This window comes from Notamacropus eugenii, chromosome 3, assembly GCF_028372415.1.
Source record: "Notamacropus eugenii isolate mMacEug1 chromosome 3, mMacEug1.pri_v2, whole genome shotgun sequence".
NCBI classification, from domain to species: Eukaryota; Metazoa; Chordata; class Mammalia; order Diprotodontia; family Macropodidae; genus Notamacropus; species Notamacropus eugenii.
The window spans coordinates 332,606,902-332,634,317 of NC_092874.1; the positions used below are offsets into that span (position 1 = coordinate 332,606,902).

A 27,416-nucleotide genomic window follows, 5' to 3' on the forward strand; every position below is an offset into this window, starting at 1 on the left:
ATTGCTGTGTTGTAACAAATGATAAATATTGGAAATCTAAAGAAGCATGGATTTATAGGAATTGATGCAAATTTTAATACACAGGGTCAAGAAAATTATATAATATTAATTATATAATATATTATTATATATGATACATGGTGTCATACCATATATAATAATATAACTACAAGATGTAAATGGAAAGCATCATCACAAATCAAAAGTGAATGCTGCCAAATTATAAAAAACAAGCATAGCCCCAAAAGAAATACCCTCCCAGGCCTCTCACCATTCCTTTGCAGAAGTGGGATATCCATGAGTGTGGAACGTTGCACATATTTTTACATTTTTTTAATGTACTGATTGGCTTTACTGATTTCTTTTCCTTCTCTTTCTTTTTTTTTTCTTAAAAAAATACCTGTTCTTTAGGATGGCTTTGGGGTGGTAAGCTATGAGGAGAGGGAGAAATAAGGTAGGGGTAAGGGGAAGGATACTGGAGAAATTCTGGTGATAGGAAAAAAAATAGATCAATAAAATTTATTTTTCAAGAAGTTTCTTGAATATAAGGATAGTTTCATTTTTGTCTTTGTATCACTACCTAGTACAGTAACTTGTACTCTTCCTACCAAAAGAAATACAAATTCAAATTGTTATTTATTATTAAATTGATTAAAAAGATTACTATACTATCCACTCAGTAACTCCCTTCCAAATTTTTTAACTATTTTAAAAAAATCATCATATGCATAAAACTGTTTCTGCTCAGCCAGGAGTCCATCACAAAGTTTAAAATTTGAAAAATTGTAAAACAGGCCTGACTCACAGCTGAAACCAAATGGGTGAGGTGTCAATGCAACAACTACAGCAAAGCATCTGACTTTAGACAGAATTGTGTGACTCGAGACTCCAAATATAGAAAAGATACAAATTAAGATAGATGTTGGGCTTCTACAAGTAGAACTAGGGAAACTTAATACTAAACTCTCCCTTATAAATTTACCTCAGGTATCAGTCAGTCACCAAACAAGCATTTATTAAATGCCTATAAAATTCCAGACACTGTGATAAGCAAAGGGAACATAAAAACAGAAGTGAAACCCTACCACCAAGGGGATAACATTCTAACAAGAAAGATTTGAATCCTGCCTCAAACACTTACTAGCTGTGTTCCTATGATCCTGAGCAAATCGCTTAACCTCTCCAAGCCTCAGTTTCCTCATCTATAAAAATGAGGGGGTTCTCTAAGGTCCCTTTCAAGCTCTAAATCTATACTTCTATGTACATATATTTATGTATATATACATAATATATACAAATTAATGCAAGGTGGTTTGGGGAAGGAGTACACCAGGAGCAAAGGTTTCAAAGTAAAGGTAGTATTTCAGCCAAGTCTCAAAGAAAACCAGAGATTCTATGAGACAGAAGTGATAAGAGTATTCCAGGCAAGAGATGAGCAATGAAAAGGTGCTAAACAGATGAAGTGTCACCTGTGTGGAAGAGCAAGTAGGCCTGAATGACTGGACAGAATAGTTCATGAAATGGAGTAATGCATAAGAAGACTAAAAAGTAGGAAGGGGAGAAGTTGTGAAGAGTTTTAAATGCTAGGTAGAGTTGTTCACATTTGTTCCTAGAAAGAATAAGGAGCCTTTGGAGTTTATGTATTTCAGGGCTTTAAAGGGTGGGGGGAATGACACAGTCAAACCTGCAGCTTTTGGAAAATCACTCTGCATTGGATTAAGAATTTTGAGGTAAGGAGACTAATAAGTGGCTGTGTGAGAAGGGATAACAATTAAGGTAGCAGCTATGTGAATGATGAGTAGGGAATGTATTCAAGCAACAATGTGGAAAAAGAAACAAGATTTGCAAAGAAATTGGATATGTGGGTTGAAAATGAGGAATCCAAGAAAATGAGGAACTGCAAACCTGGACAACTGGGGAGCAGGGTGGGGCAGAGAGGGGCGAAGGTAAGGGTAAGGAGGAAACAGAATAGTGTCCTCTTTTTTGAACATAATGAATTTTAAATATCCAATTGAAAAAAGTCATTAGGCAACTAGTGACATGAGGTAAGACAAACGAGGACCAGAGATACCAATCTGGGGAGCATCTGCACAGATGGCAACTGAGTTCATGGGAGCTGATGAGGTCACCATATAAATAAAGAAAAAAAGATGAGAGGACCCAGGACAAAACACCTTGGGTACAGTCAAAGTTAGTAACAAGATAATGATAAATGAGTAGAAAAAGACTGAGGAGCAGTCAAACAGGTCAGAGAAGAACCAAAAGATAGCAGTGTCACAAAAACCCAGAGAACAGCAGGTGTCTAGGAGGAGAGAGAGTTCAACAAGTGTCATATGCTGCAGAGAAATTCAAAAGGATGAGGATTTAGAACAGGTAACTAGATTTGACAATTAAGAAATAGACCATTGAAACCTCTGGAGAATGGTTTCAAGTTGCCTGGTGAGGGTGGAAGACAGATTGCAGATGATTTCAAAGAGAATATGAGGAGAGGAAAAGAAGGTACCAAAACTAGCACTTTAGACTACAGACCTTCCCTAGTTTTAAGAGCTCAAATTTCCCTTAGAAATATGTAAGATACCTTGATTTGTAAAGAATGAAGTTCCTAATACACAAGTGCCTCATTTTTTTCTACTAACACATTATATTTCAAAGATAACTTATTCTCATTTCTAACTCCATAACTTTTAAAAACTTAGCATAAAATCTCTCACTGCCAAATTAAGGAAAGTTATTTAAAAGACACCTTTTCTAAGACCAAAAAAAAAAAATCATTCTAAAATGCAAATTATTACCCTCTTGATTTTGGGAATTTCTTAACCTATAAATCTCTCTGCCCTGTCATTAACTGAAATGCTAGAGGGATGCATGGGAAGAGGAAAGAGACCTCTACTCCATCTCAATTAAAGATAAAGCAAAGGAGAAGAATATGACCACAAACTGTCCAGTCCTTCTGTGTAAATTTTCCCCACTGCTCCATGATACGTAATTATCAGCCTTTCCCCACTACTTTACTGACTCTAAAATAAAAGTTTTAGGGTATTCAATAGTTGCACCACTCATTGTAAAACAAACCAACTCAAACATTATAAACTTATAGCCAAAGCACAATAAGATCATGCAACTACAATTTTTCAGTGCTTTTCACTTGGCTGGTCTTACTAATAAACAAAGAGTGAATTAGTGTTTCAAACGTGTAAACTTTTAAACAAATGTATTCTGTATTTCTTACTGAATAAGCCAAATAGTAAAAGGCACTAAAATTTGTCCGTGATACATGGTTTTTGTTAAATAAAGTTTAGAGAGAAAGCACTTTACCTAGTTCTTTTCATTTTAGAAGTCTTTCATCCTGTCCCTTAAAGATGAAGAGTGTGTTTCTTTGTATCTGCATATAAATTCACTTTCAAATGCATGAAGAAATTTAAAGAAACTGGTTCTGTGAATAACTAACAACAAACACGGAGATGTAAAATCATAAAGGATACAGTGGCAGTTACATGGGAAGTCTTTCAAAATGAATTCAGGTAAAAATGGCAAAATTAAAATCTTTGATACAACTTTCCCAGAAAGATGGGGGGAGTATCCAAACTATACTCAATATAAGCAGATTCTAGAAAGAAGTTTAGCCCCTAAAATGTACATTCAAAAAATAGGGCCTGTTCAAAGCCTTTAGAGAAGGAGGGGCGGGGAGAGCGGGAATTCAAAAGTCACATATAAAGCCTACCACTGCACCATGCACATAGTGGATACTCAATAAGTATCTACTTTATTGAATTTGCTGACCTTCATCAAAGGTCACAAATTCTGGTATATAAAAGCAAAGGAGGGTATATTATTAGCTTCTTAAATTTTTGTTGTGTTGAATAACTTATAAAGTACCCACTATGTGCAAGGTTCTGTGTTTGATGTTGGAGATTGTTCCTGCCTTCAACCTTACGTTCAAATTTTTAGAAGTAAAAAAGTAACGTAAGATCCCTCTATCTACTTTTACATACAAGTGTATTACTATAATGGAACAATTTTTTGAAAAACAAATCAGTAAGTTTAACCCAGGAGCTTCTAGAGAAGTCCTAGGAGAATTCCTCTAACACAAGTGAGACACACCCACATACAGCCCTATGATACTTATATCACATAATCATAGATTTAGAGCTGGAAGGAAAGTTAAAGCTCACTCATTTCAATCCCCTTATAGATAAGTAAACTAAGATCCAGAGAAGTTCAGTGATTTACCCAAGTGGTCACACAGGTAGGAAGGGGCAGAGCTGGGATTCCAAAGCTATGTTATCTGAAACCAGTTAATCTTACTCATACATTCACTTCAACTCAAAAAATGTTTGTTGAGAAGCTACAATGTACTCCGGAGAATTGTGTTAGCATATAAAATATCATTTTTGTATAAAAAGGTATTTAAAAGTTTTTACATGATTAAATATATGATCTTTCTACTTTTTTAGTGCATATTATAAGATGCATTCACCAGAAAGATTTTGGATAAATTATAGCTCCCAAGAAAATACTATATTAATATTTTACTTTTTGGAAAAGATCACAGTATAATATTATGGTCTTCAGATATTAAAAATGTCTACAGGTGAAACAGCATTAAAATTTATTGTTGGCTGCTGACTTGATCAACAAATTATTCTCTTACTAACAAAATAGAATCCTCATTTGCTCCACAGTAACAGATTCAGTAATACTCCGTGGTTAAGTGTCAAAAGATTACTTTGCCACTTACGCATGGTTACTCCCTTGAAGCAAGCAAAAAAATTCAAATCACAGTCAATGAGATATGTGTCAGAAAAAACAAGTTAACAGGCAAAAATAAAATATCAATCAGTAAAGATTTATTAAGCCTTTGTTATGTGCCAGGCACTGTGCTAAGCTCTGGGGAGACAAAAAAAAAAAAAGGCAAAACATACTTCCTGTCATCAAGGAGCTCACAATCTAATGGAGAAGACAACAAGCAAACACAAATATATTTACAGGACAAATTAAGAAACAATAGGGAAGGCAACAAACAAAAAGAGTTGGAAAAGACTTGCTATAAAAGATGGATTTTAGTTGGGACTTAAAAGAAACCAGAGAAGCCAGCCAGTACGCAGAATTGAGAAGGGAAAGCACTCCAGGCAAGGGAGAACGACCAGAGAAAATGCCCACGGCAGATAGAGAGATGGAATCTTTCTTGTGTGTAGAACAGCAAAGACGACAGTATCACCAACTCAAAGAGTCTATAGCAAGGAGTAAGCTGTAAGAAAGCTGAAAAAAGTCTCAAGTTGTCACGTACACACAATCAGTCAAGAATCACTAGAAATAGAAGAGACAAAAATGTATATATGTGGACCACAGATCACTGATGAAAAAGCTTAGTATGATATGATGGGGGAAAACACCTTACCACCACCACCATATTTGGAATCAGAGGACCTAGGTTCAAATCCCAGCTCTGCAACTTACTACATCTACGACCTTGGGAAAGTCAATTTACCTGCTGGGTTTCAGTTTCCTCATATGTAAAAAGGAGAAAGCAGGACCAAATGCCCTCTAAGGAACTTCTAAAATAGGCAAGCCTATGATTTTTTCCATCTCTAAATTCTATAATCCTACATATTTACTAATGAAATGGACCTGAGCAATTAGCATATTAAAAAGTCAAGTTCTGAAATAAAAGAATTACCTGGAAGTTCCACTGCCCATAAGAAAGGATTACTCCAATTAAAGAGAGAATAATTTTAATTTGAAAATATACAGAGGCACAGTCTAACTGATAAGGAAGCAAGCAATGCAATAACAGGGAAAACTCCAGTCACAAGTATAATAACTGAAATAGCACTAAACACCAACAAAAAAGGTGAAGCGGAAAGCAATGGTATTTGAACTTAATCATTCATTGTTTATTATTTAGAGCACCAGCATTAATTTGTCTCTTTTCAACAAATGGACTAATGGACCTAGCAGAATAAGAAAATTAATGGAAGGGGGGACAGACTTGGAAGAAAGAAGAAAAAAAAACCAAACACATAACCACTAGAGTGGATAGATTCCTGCTCTCGGGGGAAGGGGGGAGGGGGGAGGGGGGAGGGCGGAGGGCGGAGGGCGGGAAAAGGAGAGAGAGAGAGCACATATTATAATACAAAAACCATTTCAGAGTTATAAAACAGCACCATGAAAAATTTAAGGGGAAACATTAGTACTATCTAGCTGTGGAGAGCCTTAAAACTCAATTTTAACTTTAATCAAAAAGCAAATAGGAAGCTATCGAATATTTCTGAACAGTGGATACATATGACCAAACCTATTTCATAAAGTCGTTCATTCTAGCAACAGTATGAAAGATGGACTGGCAATGAGAAAAAGTGGAGACAGGAAGAGCTGTTGAAAAGACAATTCCAATCATCCAAATGTGTGGCAGACATGGCAAATAGGAAGAATAATTCCAGAGATGTTGCCCAAGATTAAGAGGACTTGGTCTGAATATAAGAAGAGACGTAGAGACCAACACAACCAAATCCTCAGGGTATTAAACATGAAGACTGTATGAGAAATTATATTGTGGTCAGAAATAGTAAAGTCAGAGAAGAAAATTTAGAAGAAAAGATCATCAGCTCAATTTTAGACATGTTAGCATTTGAGGTATCAATGGGATATCCAAATGGAGATGACCTGAAGGCATCTGATGATTTGAATCAACTTAAGTACAAATTTAGACTTGGGACTCATCTTCTTAAATGTGGCAGTTGAAATTTTGAGAGTATAGTCTCCAAAGAAAATAATATGGACAAGGACAGATCCATTAAGAAGAAACTTCAAAACAAAAGCAAAAAAAAGAGAATCATAGAACGTTAGAGATGGAAGGGTCCTTGGATCACTTAATCCAATCTCTTTTTAAAGATGAGGAAACTGAGAGGCTAACCTTTCTTTTAAAACATCTGAACTGGGACTTAAGAGTCAAAAAAATGAGTTTTTGAATGTCAATCTTAGAATAACAGACTCCAAATTTATAGAATTTATTTTAAGTACTGAAATCAAAGAATCAAGAACTTAGTTCACTAGGTTTATGCTCCACAGAATCCACTCTAACTCCTCTGCTTTTTAACTTCCTATTTTAGTTATATATTTCAAAATAATATAATTTGTAACAATAATAACTACATTTATGTAGCATTTTGAGGTTTGCAAAGTGTTTTCCTCTCAGCCCTGTAACATCAAGTATTATTATCTCCATCTGAGGAAGTTCAGTAAATTAAATGACTTGCCCAAGGTCACACCACAATATGTTCAGAACCATCATTCTCCACTGGCAATTCTCCACTAAAGCTCTTTCCACTTTCTTTTAATGTCGGTGTTTTATTTCCAAACATGAATAGTTCAAAAGCTGCATTAGAATGAGAAAATTCTAACCAACTTCCATATATAGGTGTCTTTAAAATGTTACTGTACCATAAGCTATACCAAAACTATGATAAATTTCATTTTACTTGTATTCCATTAGGTTATTCTGTAGCCCTGTTTGATTAGATAAGTTACAATACATATGAAGATCCTTCTACATATTGTCTTAGAATTCATATTGGATTACTAGGGTTAAAAAGAACTATGAAATAAGTTAAATAAGTACAATAAGAGTAGATGCACAGTGATCAGAAAGAAAATTTGGAGGTAAATTCTCCTGCAAATATAATTTGCATGATCAGGTTTTGTTTAAAACTATAAATTGCCTAAATTCCTACTAATCTCAAAAAGGGTTACTGTACCGACAATGGATGGTCCTCCTGAACTAATTTTGTCTAGGGCCTAGTAGATCCCACCACAATATAAGATAAGTAACACCTCATCCATTTCTATTTTTGACACAAAATAGACAGCTATACATACATACAAATATTTGTAAATATCTACATCTACAATGTCAACAAACGTGAGGCTTCCTAAAAAATGAAACATAAGGCAGGTAGGAGTAATAAATGACTTACAATACTTCTGACAATGTACTATTTATTACTACCAATAATTCTTTATATGAAATTTTAACATCTCCATGCTACCTCCTTCAAAATCATCCCTGCAAAGCTGACCTAGTTACATGCCTGAAACTGGGGCTACTACCTTGAAGGAAAATAAAGGTTAAGTAACTGGGTAGTCCTAAAAATATACATCACACCTGCATGACTAAGACACTGATTTGAAACTTGTGCCAAGATATCCTCTCCCTTCAAAACAATAACCTGAAAAATGACTCACAGATCATGTCATCAAACAAAACAAAAATGGATTCTCAGGTACTTGCTTCACAGTTCTTTCACTGACTTTCTTCCCCACTCCATCCCCTCAAAACCAACAATAATCCTATCTTTAACTGTTCTGGCAAAAAGTCAATGAAGAACTCAAAAGTTTCTGACTTTATCTTAGGGCATTCTTGAAACAAGCTAATAAATACAGCATATTAACACTAACTTCCATAATCCTGAAAATTGGACCTATGGCTATTTATTTGAATAAGCATGGTCACTTCAGCCACCCCTACCTCAGATCCCACCCCTTTTCCAAGATCCAGACATTCCATTTGCTACGGCTAGTCATATGAGCCAAAGGTCTCGATTTCATCTCCCTAAAATGGGAATCTTTCTTCCTCCCTCCTTGACACTCAATACTCTGGGAAGCCCTCTCTCCCTGCTTTAAGAACTCACAGGGCTGTTCTGAGGCACAATAGAGAACGTATGTCAACCCTTTGCAAACCGTAAAATACCGTATAAATGCTGGTATTATCCTCAGTATTATTAAAATGCAAGTCTTGGACAAAAATGCAAGTCCCTGGCTGGTAGGCAGGGAGTGGAGGAAAGGCTTTGCAGAAGTTCAAGCACTATTTACGAAGTCTTTTTATTTAACTCAGCAATGAAATAGGGAACAGGAAAAGAGGGGACAATGAGATTTTCCAACGAGATTGGGATTGGAAGACTCAGCTACCCCCTTTCTCCCCATCACCATCCACGGGAGGAATGCACTGCACAGGCCCAACAAACTCCCCGCCAGGCCTCGGGGGGCAGGATGACAGACCGGTACCTTGCTCTACCGACCCCAGGTGGGGGGCCCGGGGAGGGGGCCGGGCGGGGGGGGTTTTACTGCAAAAGGGGCATAAACTCCACAGGGTTCACCCCACGGTCTCCAAGCAATATCCGGGTCAATCCGGGAGTCCCCAGAAGATGCACGACACACAATAAAGCCCTCTCCCCCCGCCGGACAGACAGGGGTCCGGCCAGCCTCCCCCGACCTCCCGCCTCCAAGGGGGGAGCGCGGCCCCCCAGGATCGCGGCCACGGCCCGGAGGCAGAAGCGGCCGGGCCTCCCGCACCCCGGCCCGGACAGATGGGGCTGGAGCCCAGACCCAAGCGGGGGGCCGGGAGAGGAAGGGGTGCACACACGCTCCGGGGCTGCGAGGGGCGGCCGTACCTTGAAGTAGCCGCCCTCGTAGAGCGTGTTGGGGGGCCCGAAGATGGCCACCTCCCAGTTGTAGAGGTCGGACTCGTCCACCAGGGTGATCCGGAAGCCCTCCACCGGCTCCTCCTGCAGGGATTTGAGCTCCAGCATCAGGGCTTTCTGCGAGCTGGTCATCTGCTGCTGGGCCATGGCAGCGGCGGCGGCGGAGGCGGCGGCGGCGGCGGAGGCGGCGAGGGCTAGGGCCGGGCCGCCGGGCCCCTCTCCGCTCCCCGAGGCCCCGGCTCCCGCACAGGCCTCGCTCTCCTCCCCACCGGCCGCGGCGGCTCCTCAGGACTGCGGCGGGGCGGGGGAGGGGACGGGAGAGGCCTCCTCGCAGGTGTGGGTGTGGGTGAGGGAGTGTAGGGCTGGGGGGGGGGAGGTGGGGGAGGAATCGCTCCCTTTCCGGGGCCTCCCCCCCCCAGGGGGGGGGGCCTCTGCGGGAGGAGGTGGCGAACGAGGAGGAGGAGGAAGAGGAGGAGGAAGAGGAAGAGGAAGGCCGAGGGAGGGGGGAGTAGGGGGAGACAGGGCTCAGCACGGCCGCGCTCTTCCTTCTCTCACGCGCGCTCTCGCTCTTTCTCTTCTTTTCTCTCTCTCTCTCTCTCTCTCTCTCTCTCTCTCTCTCTCTCTCTCTCTCTCTCTCTCTCTCTCTCTCTCTCTCTCTCTCTCTCTCTCTCTCCTCTCCCTCTCCTCAGGGGCCGGGGGAGGGCGCCAGGCGCCCGAGCAGGGGGAGGGGACGGCGACGGGGGCACGCGCAAGGGTCTCGCGGCGGCGGCTCTGCCGGGGGGAGGGGCGGGGAAAGAGAGGGTCTCGCGCGCCGCGGGAGAAAGAAAGGGGAGGGGGAGGGGGCGGCCGCGCGCGCGCGCGTCGGCGGTGTTGGTGCTGGTGCTGGTGGTGAGGTGGGAGGGGGGGCGGCTCTCCTCAGCGGCGGGGCGCGCGCGCGCCCCCTCCCTCCTCCTCCTCCTCCCCCCGCCGTCTCCTCCTCCTCCTCCTTCTCCAGTCACCCGCTCCTCTCTCGCCGGCCACCGGGGCCCTTTGTGACGCCAGCAGAGCCCCCTGACCTCAGCGCGCTCAGCTCCAGGGGCGGTGGCGGCCCCGCCAGCTGTTTCCTCCCTCCCCATCCCGTGCCCGCCCCTCGCTCCTCCCCTTCCCTCCCCTCCGCCTCCACCCTTAAAGGAATAGGTTCGGCTTGGCTTGTGGGGGGGGAGGGGCAAGAGCGAGCTCCCCCTCCGTCCCCTGCCCGGGTCCTGGCGGAGCGCAGCCCGGCGGAGCGGCTGGGGCCCAGGCTTGGCTAAGAGAGAAGTCCGAGCTTCGGAGCAGTGAGTGGGGCCTTCTCGTTATCCCCGTGTCCGTGCGGGTTGGACCTTGGACATCCACGGGAGAGCCGAGGCGGGAGTGGGGGAGGGGGTCGGAAGTGCCCGCGTGCCCCTGCCTGTGCCCAGGCTGGCGCCCAGTGCTTGCGGAATTGAATCGGAACTTCCCCCACGGAGAGGCGGGGCTGCTTGGGAAAGGGCTAGAGATCCATTACTAGGTCACCCCTGGGGGGGCCCCGGGGAGGGGGGGGCCTGCCGGAGAGCTAGCCAGGCGCTAAGTAGGGTGCGAGTGGCTGACCCCTGCAAGTCTCCTTCCAGACCTCGTCCGAGGTTGCGGAATGATTGCCCAAGTAATCGGGAGAGACCCGGACTGGCCCCTCCAGACGTGGGGATTGGAGTCCTGGAGGTGCCTGCAAACTGAAGGGCAGCCTGGGGGTGGAGATGGCTGAGGGCAACCCCGGCCGAGGCTTGGAAGGGTGGCACCAGTGTGTTCTTAGTGGGGAAGGACCTGGGAGAGGTTAGGAGGGAGAAAGCCCAGTGCTGCTCCTTCCTTTCCAGTTCCTTACCCACTCAAAAGAACTTCAAGAAAGCTCACACAGCATATCCTAACTAGATCCCAGGTCTACAACAGTGATTCCCCATTAGTGGATCCTGAGCCCCTTGGGCATTTTTTAAATGATCCAAGGAGTCTGAGCTAAAAATGATTTCATGGCAGAATATTGTAATAGAATATTATAGAGTATATAGTGTATATACTCATAAAAGATATAGATATAATATATAATAGCTATAGATATACATATTATATAGTGTATATAATGTGTAATATATATGTATTAGAGATATATAATGTATTTTATATATATATATATATATATACTCAGAATATTATAAGTATATTAAATTACCCTAGGGGGTTCACAATACATTTTTTTGTTGCTGTTGAAAAGAAAAAGATGGGAACCACTGCTCTATACCATTCTGCCTGTCCCATTTGTCCTTTTGGAATAGAGCTTCTTGACCTAGGGTCTGTGAATTTTTTTTAATTTGATAACTATTTCAACATAATTGATTTCCTTAGTAGTCCTATCTATTTTATGTTTTTAAAAACATAATTCTGAGGAGTCCATATTAGGGTCTGTGAATTGTTTTTAATTTGATAATATTTCAACATGATTGATTTCCTTAGTATTCCTATCTATGTTTTTAAAAACATAATTCTGAGGAGTCCATAGGCTTCACCAGACTGCCAAAATGGCCCATGACCTTAAAAAAAAAAGTTTAGAACCTCTGGTTTTAAAGCCAAACAATCCAAACTCAGGACTGCCAGAAGCTCAACTTTTTTTCCAGCTATGACCACAGACTATACCAGAATAGGGCATTTGTTATTAATAGCTTATCCAACTCCCATAGGAATATAGACTTATGTCTGGCAGTCAGCTATAAACTATGGCCTAAGTTAGCTCTGGACTCACATAAACTCAACTTCACATCTTGGAGCTGTTTTAGTAATACTGTGGCCTACACCCTCTACCTAGAATTTCCTCTAGAAATACTAGAATTTGAACATATGAAGAAAAAGCATTTATTAAAAGATTGCTATGTGCCAAGCTCTGTACTAAGTGCTGGGGATAAAAATAGAGAATATAAGCTCCTACCATCAAGGAGCTTACGTGGAGGAAATGACAAATAAGGAAGCAGATCTTGGTCTGAGAATACACTAAGATTGTGAATGAAACAGAGGCAGTGGTAGTATTGATTTGATTACAGTTATCGGAGCAGAGGAAGAAAAAAGGAGAGTACCAGATAAGACAGAATAGCCAGAGTGAGAATGAGGATGCATGTCTTAAGGAGTACAGGACAGAATGGCTTAGCTTTTCCCAAGCATGATCTCTGGTGGTCTGATTTGGAGGGTGGAAAATTGAAAAAAATCAAACTAAGTAGACACAAAGCATAGAATAAACGTATTAAATACAAGAATCACCTAAAGTATTCTTAACCAAGACCATAGAAGTCCAAGAATATGCTGTTAATAGACCTGCCCTTCCAAGACCTTCACATTAATTCCTGACCTATAAACACTATACTGAGTTTGAGGTGGAAAGAGGCTCAATAAAAGCCAACTCCATCCCTGGACCTCTATATAGAGTCCATATCACTCAAAATACCAGTGATGAGCAAGGTAGATGTTTGCTGTTCCTCAGCTCCAGCCACTATGTCCACCTCAACTCAGTAAGGACTCTTCTGTCACTGTCATCTGCTTATTCTTGTTACCAAGGCCTTTCTCCAGCTTTAAAATGAAACATTTCAAGCCAACATGCCTCTGTACAGCTTCAGTTTTCAGTCATATCCTTAGCACCACTCTGCCCATAAACAGGCTACTTAGGCATCTGTAAAAATCTCTAGTCTGACCTCCTAGCTAAAAGCAACTGATTTCTACTTACCCTCTCTCTACCTCAGACTTCATACAGTATAACCCTCATACTGAGTCTTTTTAAGGTTGAAAATAAACACTGACATTCCCTTTCATCTTTCCAATTCTAGTCATCCTCTGCCTCCTGTTCTTCTAAAAGAGCCCTGGTTTGCAAATTACCCTGAGGCACAGAGAAGCTTTAAGAAAGTATCAAATGCTTTTGAAAGAAAGGGTAAAACTGATGGCTGCTGCCAGAGCAAAAAATTACTCACCAGTTAGAATTTATGAAGTATCTGGTGTGTTCTCAGACTGGTACTTATTCTTCTAATAAGAAACTAAGCTGTAGGAAAAACAGAAGATATGGTCCCTAATAAGAATAATATAAATAGTTCAAGGAGTGAGGAGAGAGAGCAAAAGACTAGGGGGCTGCTTAAGTGAAACACTGGAACAAAACACCTAGAAACTAAACTCCTTGGCACTGACTAGAAGTACAGTAAGAGGATGAGGAAAGGAGAGAGTTCTTTTGGTAGGGAAAGCATCACTAAAGGAGGCCTTTAAATCCAGAAAGATGGGTTCAATTTAGTTTGGAGACAGTAGAAGAGATTCCAATGATAGGAACAAAGACTAGGAGTTAGGGAATGGGCAAGATGTGGGGAGTGGGCACTTTGGAACACTCCCCTGAAACAATTCTTTACTATGATTCAACCACGTTCTTCCTCTGACTCACTGTGACAGGGCTTCAACTTCCTTCTATCACAGGTATCCAAACTACCACGTAGAAACCAGCTTGACTTAAGAATTCTAAAACTGCTTTTTCTGTGACATTGAGATCTCCTTTTCCTCAAGTTTTATGCTCCTGAGCCCAGGTAGATGTTGTCCAAATGGTAAAGTCATCCTATGTGATCCTTATGTAACCCGTAAATGTTCATTCCCTTGTTTCAGCCAGTGTTTTATGACATGATGCTTAAACTTTATGTATGTGTATATATATACACATGTATAGATGTATATGTGTATCTATTTAAATCCTTTAAGGATTAGAAATCACTTCTTTTCAAATAATAATTTATTGTTTCCCAATTACATGTAACCAATTTTTAACATTCATTTTTTTAAATTTTGATTGCCAGAATCTCTCCTTCCTCTTCCCTCTCCTCCTCCCTGAGACAGTCAGCAGTTTGATATAGGTTATACATGTGAAATCATGCAAAACATATTTTTGTATTAGGCATGTTATGAAAGAAAATGCAGACAAAAAAAGCAAAAAGAATAAAGCAAAAAATAGTATGTTTCAATCCGTGTTCAGATTCCATCATTCTTTCTCTAGAGCTCGATAATTTTTCATCTTGAGTCCTTTGGAATTTTCTTGAATCACTATATTGCTGAAAACAGCCAAGTCGTTCACAGTTGACCATCATACAATATTGCTGTTACTGTGTACAGTGTTCTGTTTCTGCTTACTTCACTCTGCATCAGTTTAGAAATCACTCTTAAAGAAACTACGTCCCCTAACTTGGCCAGCTATCTTGAAAAACAAAAATAAAAAACTTTAATCTTGCCTTTCTAAAGGCAAGATTTCTGGGAGGCAACTCGTAGTACAGTAGATATAGCATTGGACCTAGAGTTAGGAAGACCTGAATTCAAACTTAACCTCTGTTCTGTTCCAGTTTCATCAACGGCAAAATGGGGATAAGAACAGAGCCTACCTCTCAGCATGGTTGTGAAGATCAAATGATAATATTTGTGAAACCCTTAGCACAGTGCCTGACACACATTAAGCCACATAGAAATGCTGATTTTCTTCCCTTCCCTAAAGCGAATAAGTGGGGTTTTTTTTTATTTTTGTTCCATGGCTCCTGCTCTCTTCCTTAGTCCCAAAAGGAAGTTGTGAAAATCAATGAGAGATATAATAAGGGTGAGAGCCAAAAGAGAACAACCACACACCTTTGTGTACCTAAAATACATTGGAGATTATCATGTATCAAGGGGGACCAGACAATTATTTTCCGGTTCTAATCCCCAATCCTCCAGATGACTCCTTGTCACCATATGGTCTTTGAAAAATCCTATAAATATTGCTAGGACACTCTTGACTTTGAAGTAAGGATACTTAGGTTCAAGTCTTGATTTTTGAATCTGACTAGTTGTATGACTCTCTGAGACCTCAGTTTCCTCATCTTTAGTAGAAAGCATTAAACTACATGATCTCTAAGGTCCTTTTAATCTCTAAATCCAGTGAACCTGAATTCCATATAAACAGATTTTGACTCCATTTTCTCTGTCCCTTGCCCTTTGGGGCAGTATCTTGAAGGCCCATTCTTACTAGTTTGTAGCTCTCAGATATCTACATAGTTCACTAGTAAGGGTGTCAAACCCAAATAGAAATAGTTACCTGTGGGCTGCACATATTGACTTAGAATACCATGTATTAACATTATTTATGTTGTATTTTTATTTATTTTGTTAAATATTTGCCCATTACATTTTAATCTGGTTTGAGCTGCACTCCCTTTCCCCTCACACACCCCTAGCTGGCTGATGGCACACCTTTGCCCTAGAGAATAAATGTGACTTTTAGTCACCAAATGACTTTAGACCTATACTGTGGAACTCAAAAGAAGTGGGTGTGAACTAAAAATACCATTATGAAAATGACAGCCCAGCCCAGCTAACTGCCTCCTGAGTGGAGAACCCACCACCACCACCACCAGTGTGCCCACACACCTAAATTAAAGCCATGAAAAATGTCATCCCCATCCATTTTGCCTAGGCCTGCTCTGTTATGTACTTCTTTGTCACAAAGTAGATGTCAATTGGGAAGGTATATGAACAGCATTGCTAATATAGAATGAGTGATCACATTAACTCACCTCACCCTTCGCAATTGAGCCTTGTTTTATGATTCCTACTGGGACTCTAGGGTTACCTACATAACCAATATGGCTCATCTTTGGTCTGTGAGGTGAAAGATGGAACTTATTAATCTTCCTAGAGCAGAATTCCAATCACATGGCACTCTAAATTCTTCAGTAATTCCCCACTGCCTACATTAAAAAATCCAAATTTGGGCCGATCATTTAATATCCCCCCCAATCAAGCCCCAACTACATTTTCAACTTTACTTCCCACTATGCCTTGCAACTTATCTTCAAGACAAATTGGACTCAATGTTTTCCCCCAATGTATTTTGATGCTTTCTTGCCCCCTTTACTTAATTCATGCTATTTCCTCTGCCTATTTGGATGCACACCTCTCCCCACATTCTAATTTCCATCTGTTGAAATCCTACTCTCTTTTTAAGACCCAACACATTTGGTACTTATTCCATGGAACTTCTCTTGATTTCCTCAGTTTTTTCACCATTAAATAGGAATAATGCTTTAATACTGCTTGCAGCTATCTGCCTTACAGGGTTGTTGTAAGGAAAACACTTTTAAAAGTGGAGCTAAGTTGTGAAGGACTTTAAATGTCAAGTTTGATTTCTTATCTCAGAGGCAATAGGAAGCTACCTAAAGTTCTCTAAAATTGTTAATGTTCTCTCTTTTTTACACCATAACCATTTCAATATATACTTCACTTTCCCTACCCGGTGATCCTTTCCTAGTAACAAAGACAATCAAAGCCAACTACATCTGACAGGCTGGGCAACACTTCTATACCCATATATCAGTTGTTGTGTTTGTCCTTCATTCTCATAGAGGACTGTGACATCAAGATGGTGACATGACTTGCGGGTGACTTTGATTTGAGTGAGAGAGGACTGCGCAAGGTCACCAATCTCACTTTCTCCTCCAGAGTCCTCCAGGTCCAGTGGCCAGATATTCATCAGGATGACTGGAGATGGCCCAGGATGCAATGGGAGACCCTGGCCCTTTTAGGCTAAGGTCTTATATCACTTTGAGTGAGATATAACCATTCAAGGAATAGGCTTCTTTAAGTAGTTACTCAAGGGATGGCCCCTTTAATAAAATTAAAAAAATCAAACTGGGAGGAGAAGACCCTCAAGGTTTCTGGGTAAAAGAGAAACAGTTGCCTTTAGGATAAAATACAAAATCCTCACTATGGCATTTAAGGCCGTGGGTAATCTAGCTCTCACCTGCCTTTGAAATGAAAGACCTTTACAATCTTATTTCATGTTACTCTACTGCACAAACTCTAGGTTAAACCTGCCTACTAACCATTCTTCAGATATAAAATGTCATTCCCCCTCCACAAACATGCTTTCTACCTTTCTATAGACAGACCTTGGCTATGGGATTCATTTCCTCCTCAACCACTACTTGGAATCTCTAGTTTTCTTCAAGGCTCAGAGCAAGCCCACACCCAGCAATTAACAATCTCCTCCTTGATAATACTTTGCATGTATTTATTTGTGCCCATATTGTGTCCCTAAAGTAGACAGCAAACTCCTCAAGGCAGAGGCTTTGCCCTCTTTTTTGTCTCTGTGTCCTCAGGACCTAGGACAATGCCTGGCATGTAGTGCACTTGATAAAATGGTCATTAAATTGAATTGTCCAGCCCCTAGCAAGAGGCCGTTAGCTGGTCTGGAGGAAAGCAAAGTAGGATCTAAATCTAGATTCAAGTGAGAGAGAAACCAAAGACTTAGCATAGGCAAGAATCAAAGTTTCTCCTAAACACCAAGGTCCAAAATAGAGTAGCCAGAAGCTGGAGTAAAAGTTTCAAACCAGGAGAAGTCTGCGTGAAAATTAAGAAGCATTCTCGGAGGAGGCAGTCGGTGGAAGAACGCTTGGTCTCATGCAACCTCTCATCCCCCCAAAGCACTGGCATTTTTTGTCAGTAGCATTTCCCCGCACCCATACTTTGATTTGATAAAGAGTCAATGGACAATATCCTTTTACCCAGAAATTCTGCTGCTAGGTATACAACTCAGAGATCCTAGATAAAAAGAAAGGCTCTGTATACACCAAAATACTTCATAGCATTTTTTTGTAGTAGCAAAAAACTGGAAACAAAGTGGATGTCCATGGAATGTGGAATGAATAAATAAATTGTATTACTACTGGTGGCATAGTGGATAAAGCCCTTGAGCCTGAAATAAAGAATACTGAGTTCAAATCTAGCCCCAGACACTCCCTAGATGTATGACCCTGGTTAATTCATTTAACCTCTTCCTCAGTTTCTTCAACTGTAAAGTAAGAAAAATAATAGCACCTACTTTGCTGGGTTGTTGTGAGGATCAAATGAGATGATATTTGTAATTTTTTAAAATGTCTAGCATAATGCCTGGAATATAGTAGACACTACTTAAATATTTATTTTCCCTACCTCATTCCAATAGGACATTACTATGCAGGAAACAATGAACATCATGAATACAGAGAAACATGGAAAGATAAGGTTAATACAAAGTGAAGTAAGCAAAGCCTAAAAACTATGTACACAATGACTACAGTAATGTAAACGGAAAGAGCCACAACCACACAACAACTGAAAGCAAATGTGGCAGAGTTACAAAGGACAAGCATAGCCCCAAAGAGATGTACAGTACTTCCCCAAACTCCTTTGTAGGGGAGATCTTCAGTGGTATGGGACGCTACATGCACTTTTAGACTTTTTGATGTACTGATGAGTTTTGCAGATTTTTTTTCTTTTTCTTAAAAGTTTTTTGTTATGTAGGATAACTGTGAAGGGGAAGAAGGAAGGATTCTGAAAGAAATTTGGGCAACATAAAAACAAAACATGTCAAAATCCTATTTTAAAAAACAATGTTGCAAAATTACAAAGAACAAAGCTTGGCCCCAGAGGAGATATGATAAAAAAAAAAAAATCTCCCCCATCCACCATGCCTTTACTTATTTTCCTTCAGAGGAATTTCCTCCAGAGTATTTAATTTTAAAATTTTAATTAATTTTTAAAAAATTATCTCTATGCTTCATTTCTTCCAGGTATTCATGTAGTCCTTATGGAAAATGGAACGTTACATACATTGTCAGATATTTTATCATGTATTGTTTTGTTTTGCTGGGTTTTTCCCATTTTGAAGTTTTTCTTTTTTCTTTTTTTAATTATTTATTTAAAGGAAACTCCTTGGGAAGGGGAAGGAATACAGGGAGAAATTTAGCTGATATAAAAAAAAGACATAAATGAAAATGTATTTTTAGAAAAAAAATAAACCAATGAATATTCCCACTTTTGTTTGAACCTAAACTCAAAACTTTCTAAAGGCTGATAAGTCTGACTCTGGAGGGTAAACTCTGACTCAAGATGAGACCTCAGGAAGTCACTGCAGTTCACAGTATGATATCCTCAGCCAAAAGTACACTGTCTAGGGACACTGATAATTAACAGGGAAAGGGAACATCTATCACACCAATCAGATTTGCTAGCAGATGAGACCAAAATCCTTTAGTTTTAAGAAGCCTGACACATTAGAACACCAAACTAATCTAGATTCACTCTTGACTCTTCCCTCTCTTTCAACCCCTATTTTCAGTCAGTAGCCAATTCTTGTAGATTCTACTTCCACAATGTTTCTTGCATCTGACCCCTTTTCTCCACTCATGTAGCCTCTCCCCAAGCTCAGGCCATCATCACCTTTAAGTTGAATGACTGCAAAAGCCTTCTAATTGGTATCTCTGCTTCTGGCCTCTCTTCAAACCACCCCCATCAAGCTATCACTTGATATCAAGCTATAGTTGATATTGCTAAAACACGGACCTGATCATGTCACTCTTTATATGTACACTTAATCTTCATTGGCTGACTAATGACTCAATCCAATATCCTCAGCTTGTTCTTTAATGCTTTCCTCAATCTAGCTTCCACCCGTGTTTTCTGTCTCACTTCAAGTTACTTCCCTTCACTCACCATCTGTCCCAAACTGGCCTGTTCACCATTCTTCATATTCTACGTTCCATTTTCTATGTTTGTGCCCATGTTCCCACCTGTCTAGAATCCACCTCTCTTCACCTCCACTTTTAGAATGCCTAGCTTCCTTCAAAGTTCAGTTATCCCTTGCCCATCAAGGTATCGCAGGACAGCATAAGAAATTAAATGGGAATTTTGGGGGAGTTTTGCAAAAGTCACAAGACACAGAAAAAGTTTAGAAACTCAGAAATGCATAAAATATACGCATAGTATTATACTTAGTAGGTCCTTAATATGTATTTTCTTATCGTTAATGGGAGTTGTAGTCCCTGCTTTGCCACTTTTTTGTCATGTGATCTTGGGCTAGCTATTTAAACATTTTAGACTTCATTTTGCTCTGTAAAATGGGAATAATCATTGCCCTGCTTATATCATAGAAATAGGATGAGACTCTGAAGAGATAATAATGTGGAGACTTCCAGGAAATAGGGCAGGATAGTAAATTGCAACAGGCACAGCTCCTCAAAAAATGACACTAGAAAGAAACAAAATTACTTGACAATCACACAATAAAATTTAAATTCACAAAAAGGTAATGAGAAAACTAAAGAAGCTTTTCAAAAAGGTTATGGAGTAGATATATAGTAGATATGCTGGGTGGACTCCCCACCTAGCCCTTCATGGAGATTCACGGTCCACAGGTGTTACACATTGCACATATTTTCAGACTTCATTGTATCAGTGAGTTGGGGTGATTGTTTTTCCTCTTTAAGAAATACTGTTTGTCATATGAGAAGACTCTCTGGAAGAGAAAAGAATAATTGGGATAACTATGATAATATAAGAAACAGAAAACATAAAAACAAAAATTGTTAATGATATATGGTGGGGAGGGGAATAGAGTGAAGCAAAGGAAAGAGTTCCAGAAAAAAATGCATATAAAAAAAAAGAAACAATACCAAGACATGGTCAAATAAATAACTTACACATTTACATAATTCCAAGCAGTTTCTAAGACTATAAATTGGAGAATAGTTGCTGATTTGTATTGGTAAGAGAGTTTCCTGACTGGGAGTTCCCCACAATGGTAAAATTACAGCCCTGGACAAAAAAAGAAAACTAAATCTGGCAAGAAAAATCACATGAGGAGCTTATTTTAAAACTCAAAGCAGCTAAAAAATCTCAAGAACAAATTTAGGCTAGAAAAAACTGAATGATGCTAAAATAACTTCAAAAAGAATTTTTTTTAAAAAATCAGTATGGAGAATTTAATTTTTTTAACCACTTTACTAAGATCGAAGACAAAAAGGATGGAGGCACAATCAGAGTCTCAGCATTGGAAGGGAGCTCTGATTCCATCTGATTCAATTCTTACCTGAATATCAATCCATTCTTCAATATACCCAACAAGTGGTCATTCAGCCTTCTTGAAGACTGCAAGTGAGGAGGAACTCTTCACCTCCCAGGGAAACCCACGCCCTCACAAAGCAGCCCATCCCACTTTGGGAAGCAGCTCTAATTATGAAATTTGCCTTCGTCTCAAGCCTAAATTTGCTTCTTTGAAACTTTCACCCAGGATCCCTAGTTCTTTCCTGAGGTGCCAAGAAGAACAAGTCATATCCCTCTCCAACATGACAAACCTTCAAATACTTGGAAAACAGCGATCAATTTACCTGCTTAGTTTTGTCTTATCCTGACTGAACATCTCTGGTTCCTCCTCCCAGTCATCATGTGGCTTGATCTCAAGGTCACTCCCCTCTTTGTGCTCTCTGACTTTAGCCTATCTATCCAGGTTACTCTGTAGAAATCAAACCTGACAGCTCAGGTCATTCTTTTAATGTCTGAGCATTTACACTTCTCCCATTAATGAGAAAAGTATTGTCCTTCCTGATAACTATAACAGTTATTATGGTTTGGCTGAGTTTGAGCTAATCACCAGTTCCCCTCCATGGTAGTGCCTTTCCTCTGAGATCGTCTATCCTGAATATATTTTGTTTGTATGAAGTTGCCTGTATATTGTCTCCCAGGTTAGAGCTCCTTAAGGACAGGGGCTATTTTTACCTTTCTTTGGATCCTCAGTGCTTAAGGCAGTGAGTATATGACATATAGAAAACATTAAATGCTTCTTTACTTGACTTGGAGCTCAAAAGAGAGACAGATGGATTGCATAACTAACTCACAAGGAACCTTGAATCTTTTCTCCTTGAGGAAGGCCCTCAACCCTTGGGTAACACTATAATTGTAGATTTGATATAGATCCCCAGGGGAAGTAAGACTCCTTGGAGAGGAAGTAAAGTCATTTCTGTTTACTAGTTTGGGCACAAATCTTTGTGTTTTCTTTGTGGTTAAATAGAGCCTACTTAAGAAGTACCAACCAACCTCATCCTTGAACTCATGTTGTTCAGCAGAAGGGTCAGATCCACCCCAGGGCTGAGTTCATCTCCACATTCATGTTTCCTCCAGCAGTGCATGGGAGAGCTTGCATCTCCTAGAAACAGAAAGACATTTCTCTAAGATGTGAGGACAGTATGAGGCACCTAGATGTTATAAAGGGCAGGTAGGTGGCACAGTGCTGGCCTGGAGTCAGGAAGACCTGAGTTTGAATTCTGCCTTAGACATTTACTAGCTATGTGACCCTGGGAAAGTTACTTGATTCTGTATCAGTTTCTTCATCTGTAAAATGAGCTGAAGAAGGAAACAGCAAACCACTCTAGTATTACTTTGCCAAGAAAACCCCAAATGGGGTCATTAAGAGTCTGACATGACTGAAACAACTGAAAAGGTGGTGTATATATGCATATACATTGGACTTGGAGTCAAGAAGATCTGAGTTCAAAACCTACCTCAGGCACTTACTTGCTGTGTGACCCTGGGCAAATTACTTAAACTTTCTATACCTCACTTTCCCTATCTGTAAAATTGGGATGCCAATAGTACCTATCTCCTGAGATTGTCATAAAGATCAAATAAAGTAATGTATACAAACACTTTGCTTAACTTTAAAAAAAAAAGTACCACCAACCAGGATGGCTGCCAGACAAGAGATAGACAACATAGCTCTTATACCCCTAATCCAGAAACACAAATACACACACATACACACACACATCCAAAACTGAAAATAATACCAGACCAAATAATGATCAAAATATCCAATAAGAAACTACAGCAAGTGATTTCATCCACCCCAAAATTACATAAGCAATCACCTAGAAGCCAAAAGGCAATAAGAAAGGAGCCTCCTAGAAAAGTTCCTGCCAGCACAGGAAAGCCATATGGCAGTCTTCTAGATAACCATAGAAACAGGCTGGAGACCCTCATGCCCTGAGAGGCTCTGTATCCTGAGGCAGCAGGAATGAATGGCTCCACTGAGAAATCTCCAAAAGTGGTCAGAAACATGGACCTTCAAAACCACCATGTAGGGTGGCAACCAGTATAGCCTAGCAGTGCTCATAGTGGGATACCCCAGCTCCAGGGCATCTGAAGTCCTTGGCACTCTGTCCTCTCTGGGACACCATAGAGAGCTCTGAGGATTTAGCACTCTGAACCTCAAAGGCAACAGAGAGACAACCCTGGGACAGCTTAGGAACCTGGGTGACCCAAGTTGAGACCAAGCATAGCTTACTACCCCACCCAAAATGGCAGCAGAAAACAGAGAGTGGAAATGACAACGCTCTAATGCAAGAACTAATACTGGGAACTATGAGTAAAACCCTGAAAGGGCACTGAACACTATAAAGAATTACTGTAAATCCAAAGATAACCTAAAAGTATAACCTGGGAGGAAAGAGTAATTCCATAAGTATAAGCAGAGATGCAAAGAAAAAAATAAATTTTCCATAAGGACTACATAAATACCTGGAAGAAATGAAGCAAGAGATAATTTTTAAAATTAATTTAAAATTTTAAAATTAAATACTCTGGAGGAAATTCCTCCGAAGGAAAATAAGGACCTTAAAACAGAAAATAACTAAGTACCAAAATAAAAGATTCCTTGAAAATTAGAATAGACCAGACAGAAGTCAGTGACTCTGTGAGACAAAAACACAAGATCAAACACAGAACAAGATCAAAATATTGAAAAAACAACCTGATGCTCCATACCTCTAGCTGTGCTGCCTGGAGGTCCTCCCAAGAACTTGCTGCTGCAGGGATTTCTCAGCAAAGCATCTCTCACAACCAAATTGTTAACTTTGTCAGGCCCTTTTGAAAGATGAAATGTGTCTTCCTTGACTAAATTAAACACACATTCACAGGGTTAAAAAAAAAAACAGAACAAGATTAAAATATTGAAAAAAAGTAGAAAAAATGTAAGATCTGCTATCAAAAACAGCTAATCTGGCAAACAAGTCAAGGAGAAAGAATTTAACTCATCAGTCTCTGAAAACCATGATTAAAAAAAATTTTGGATATTATATTTTAAGAAATCATGGATGAAAACTACCCAGATATACTAGAACTAGAGGACAAAGTTAAGACAGAAAAATTCTACCTCCTGAAAGAAATCCAAAAAGGTAAATTCTTAGGAATGTCATAGACAAAATTCAGATCTTTCAGGTCAGTGGAAAAAATACATTAAGCAGCCAAAAAAATTTCAAGTGTCAAGGAATCATGGATTACATCAGACCTGGCAGTTTTAAGTTTAAACAAGAGGAAATTTTATTTATAGGAATACAGAATTCTAAAAGGCAAAAAATATAGACTTACAACCAAGGATTTCCTAGTAAATGTGGGGGGAAGCAGAAATACACAATGCACTTTTTAAAAAAAAATTATATATTTTCCCAATTCTATATAAAAACAATATTCAACATTTGTTTTTAAAAATTTTGAGTTTCAAATTCTTTCCCTACTTCCCTCCTTATATCCCTTGATATAAATTATACATGTGTAATCATGTAAAACATTTCCACATTAGCCATGTTATGAAAGAAAAACAGAGAAAAAGAAAGTTTTGTTGTTGTTTCTTAAAATATGCTTCAATTTGCATTCAGACTCCATCAGTTCTTTCTCTGGAGGTAGACAGTATTTTTCATTATAAGTACTTCAGAATTGTCATTGTATTACTGAGAATAGTGAAGTCATTCATAGTTGATCGTCATACAATACTGCTATTACTGTGTACGGTGTTCCCTTGGTTCTGCTCATTTAATTTTGCTTCAGTCCATGCAAATCATCTCAGTTTTTTTTTTCTGAAATCAGTGAACTCATCATTTTTTATAGCACTCTGTATTCCATCACAATCATATACCAGAACTTGCTCAGCCATTCCACAATTAATGGGAATTTCCAAATTTTTTGCCACTCCAAAAAAGAGCTGCTGTAAATATGTTTGTACATATAGGTCCCTCTCTATTTAAAAAAAAAAAAAAGTATCTTCTGAATACAGACCTAGTAGTAATATTGTGCACAACACACTTTTGAGTTTAATCTGCCTTAGTGACATTTTCTCCATCATTTTCTTAAGTTTAGATCAGACCTGCACAACTTGGCAGTATGTAGGTGCCAATATTAAAATAGTATAAACTTCTTCAGGTTGTAAATAGGTAAAACTAGAGACAGATGACACATGACAGCTGCCCAAAATCCTTTGACTGTCTGGTCGTTGTGTAGGTCTGGCTTAAGCAATCAACAAAACAACAAATATAGCCTTGATTTGAAGCATTTGTCCATTTCTGAGGTGTAAATGCTCACATTGAAAATTTAACAATCAGCCCACTTGCACATTCATGTTTACAACCAAGAATAAGAACCTGTAAAGCTAAATGTAATCTTACATAGATCTTTAATGGAAATGAGGGTTTTGTGAGCTTTTCCGTAAAGAAAATTACAGGTTTTATTGATGTAGTTTGTTTTTACAGCATCTACATTTTCCCCTCTATCTTCTCCCCTGTACCCCACCCAGAGAGCCATTCCATATAGCAAAGAATTAAAATTTTTAAAAAGAAAAAATTTCAGCAAAACTGATTACCACATGCAAATAAGTTTATGTTACATGCAATATTCCACATCTGTGAATCCCAAGCTCTGCAAAGGATCAGGGAGAGGTACCTTCTCCTAGCTATTCTTTGGTGGCAAGCTTGTTTATGCATTCACAATATTTAGTTTGGATTGTTTTGTGATCTTTTCCATTTATTTTGTTGCAATTATTGTATATATTGTTTTCTCAGCTCTGCTTAATTCACTCTATATTAAAGTTGATTCTTTTATACTTCTGAATTCACTGTGTTTGTTGATTCTTACAGCAAAATAATATTTCATTCATTCATGTACCACAATTTGTTTAGTGATTCTCCAGTTGTTGGTCTCCTACTTTTTTCCTTAGTTTTTATTATCACATAAAATGTTGCTATAAATATTTTGATGTATATGGAGACTTTTTTTTTGTCAGTGACCTCCTAGCAGTAGTATATCCAAATCAAAAGTTATGGACATTTTTATAATTTTATTTATACTCAAAATTGCTTTTTAAAAATAAATTATATATTCCATATAACATGCATATATATATCCATAGATGATATGCATATGCATAGAATGATCTTGTTAAAATAAATTCTATTTTAAAAAATTATGTGTATAAATATTCCATGTGCACATCATATATATACACACATATGCATGTACATGCATATTCAGAAATAAAGAATATGCATGAATGAAATGATGTTACAGATACAGAAAAGATGGTGGTAATCTATGGTGATAACGGTTTGGATAGCAGTCACTGGAAAATCTAGTGAAGTAGAAAATTGGAATTTTAGGATTTCCAAACCTACACAGATTAGATGTTGCATTGGTATAATGTAGAGGAAAAGCCAGTTTTTAGAACAACTGAAGTTCATTTCCATGTACTAGATTTAGATAGAATTAAAGAAACAACAAGTTGGTGACATGTTTTCAAACCAGTATAATGCTTATCTTGCTTAGTAATTTTTCCCAAGGATTCTAGAGAAACAAAAATAGAATATGAAGGACTCCCAAAGAGATTTTTTAAAAGGGGGGGGGGTAGGAAAATGATCCATATGTATGCAAAAATATTTATGGCAGCCCTCTATTAGTGGCAAACTATGTGTTACTGTTCCTGTCTTTCCACTCCAACATTAACTATTCTTTTTTGTCATCCGTATGAATTTGTGGAGTGAGAGGTAAAACTTTGGAGTTGTTTTGATTTGTATTCCTCTTATTTTTAATTTGTAAAAATAAATTTTATCACTTTTTTTAAACAGTCTAAATTTCTTTCTGTAACCTCACCCCAGTCTTCCCAGAGAAAAATCACATGTAACACAATTTTTAAAAATAAAATGACAAAGAGGAAAAAAAATACTAAATCAATCAATATACTGAAAAAAAAAAACCTGACAGTACATGAAATGCTCTACAATCTTGAAC

General features: G+C 39.2%; 1 protein-coding gene and 1 long non-coding RNA gene across 2 annotated transcripts in view; one reads left to right on the top strand and one right to left on the bottom strand.

The window, feature by feature from the left end:
• Nucleotides 1–9,839, bottom strand: part of UBE2R2 (ubiquitin conjugating enzyme E2 R2) — a 125,339-nt gene extending 115,500 nt beyond the window's left edge. The window contains exon 1 of the mRNA XM_072597014.1: nt 9,447–9,839. Coding sequence (XP_072453115.1) covers nt 9,447–9,623 — 177 coding nt within the window. The 5' untranslated portion in view covers nt 9,624–9,839. The remainder of the gene's footprint in view (nt 1–9,446) is intronic.
• A 775-nt stretch (nt 9,840–10,614) lies between these two features.
• Nucleotides 10,615–27,416, top strand: part of LOC140496789 (uncharacterized) — a 34,079-nt gene continuing 17,277 nt past the window's right edge. Inside the window, exon 1 of the long non-coding RNA XR_011964397.1 lies at nt 10,615–10,789. This is a non-coding gene — a long non-coding RNA (uncharacterized lncRNA). The remainder of the gene's footprint in view (nt 10,790–27,416) is intronic.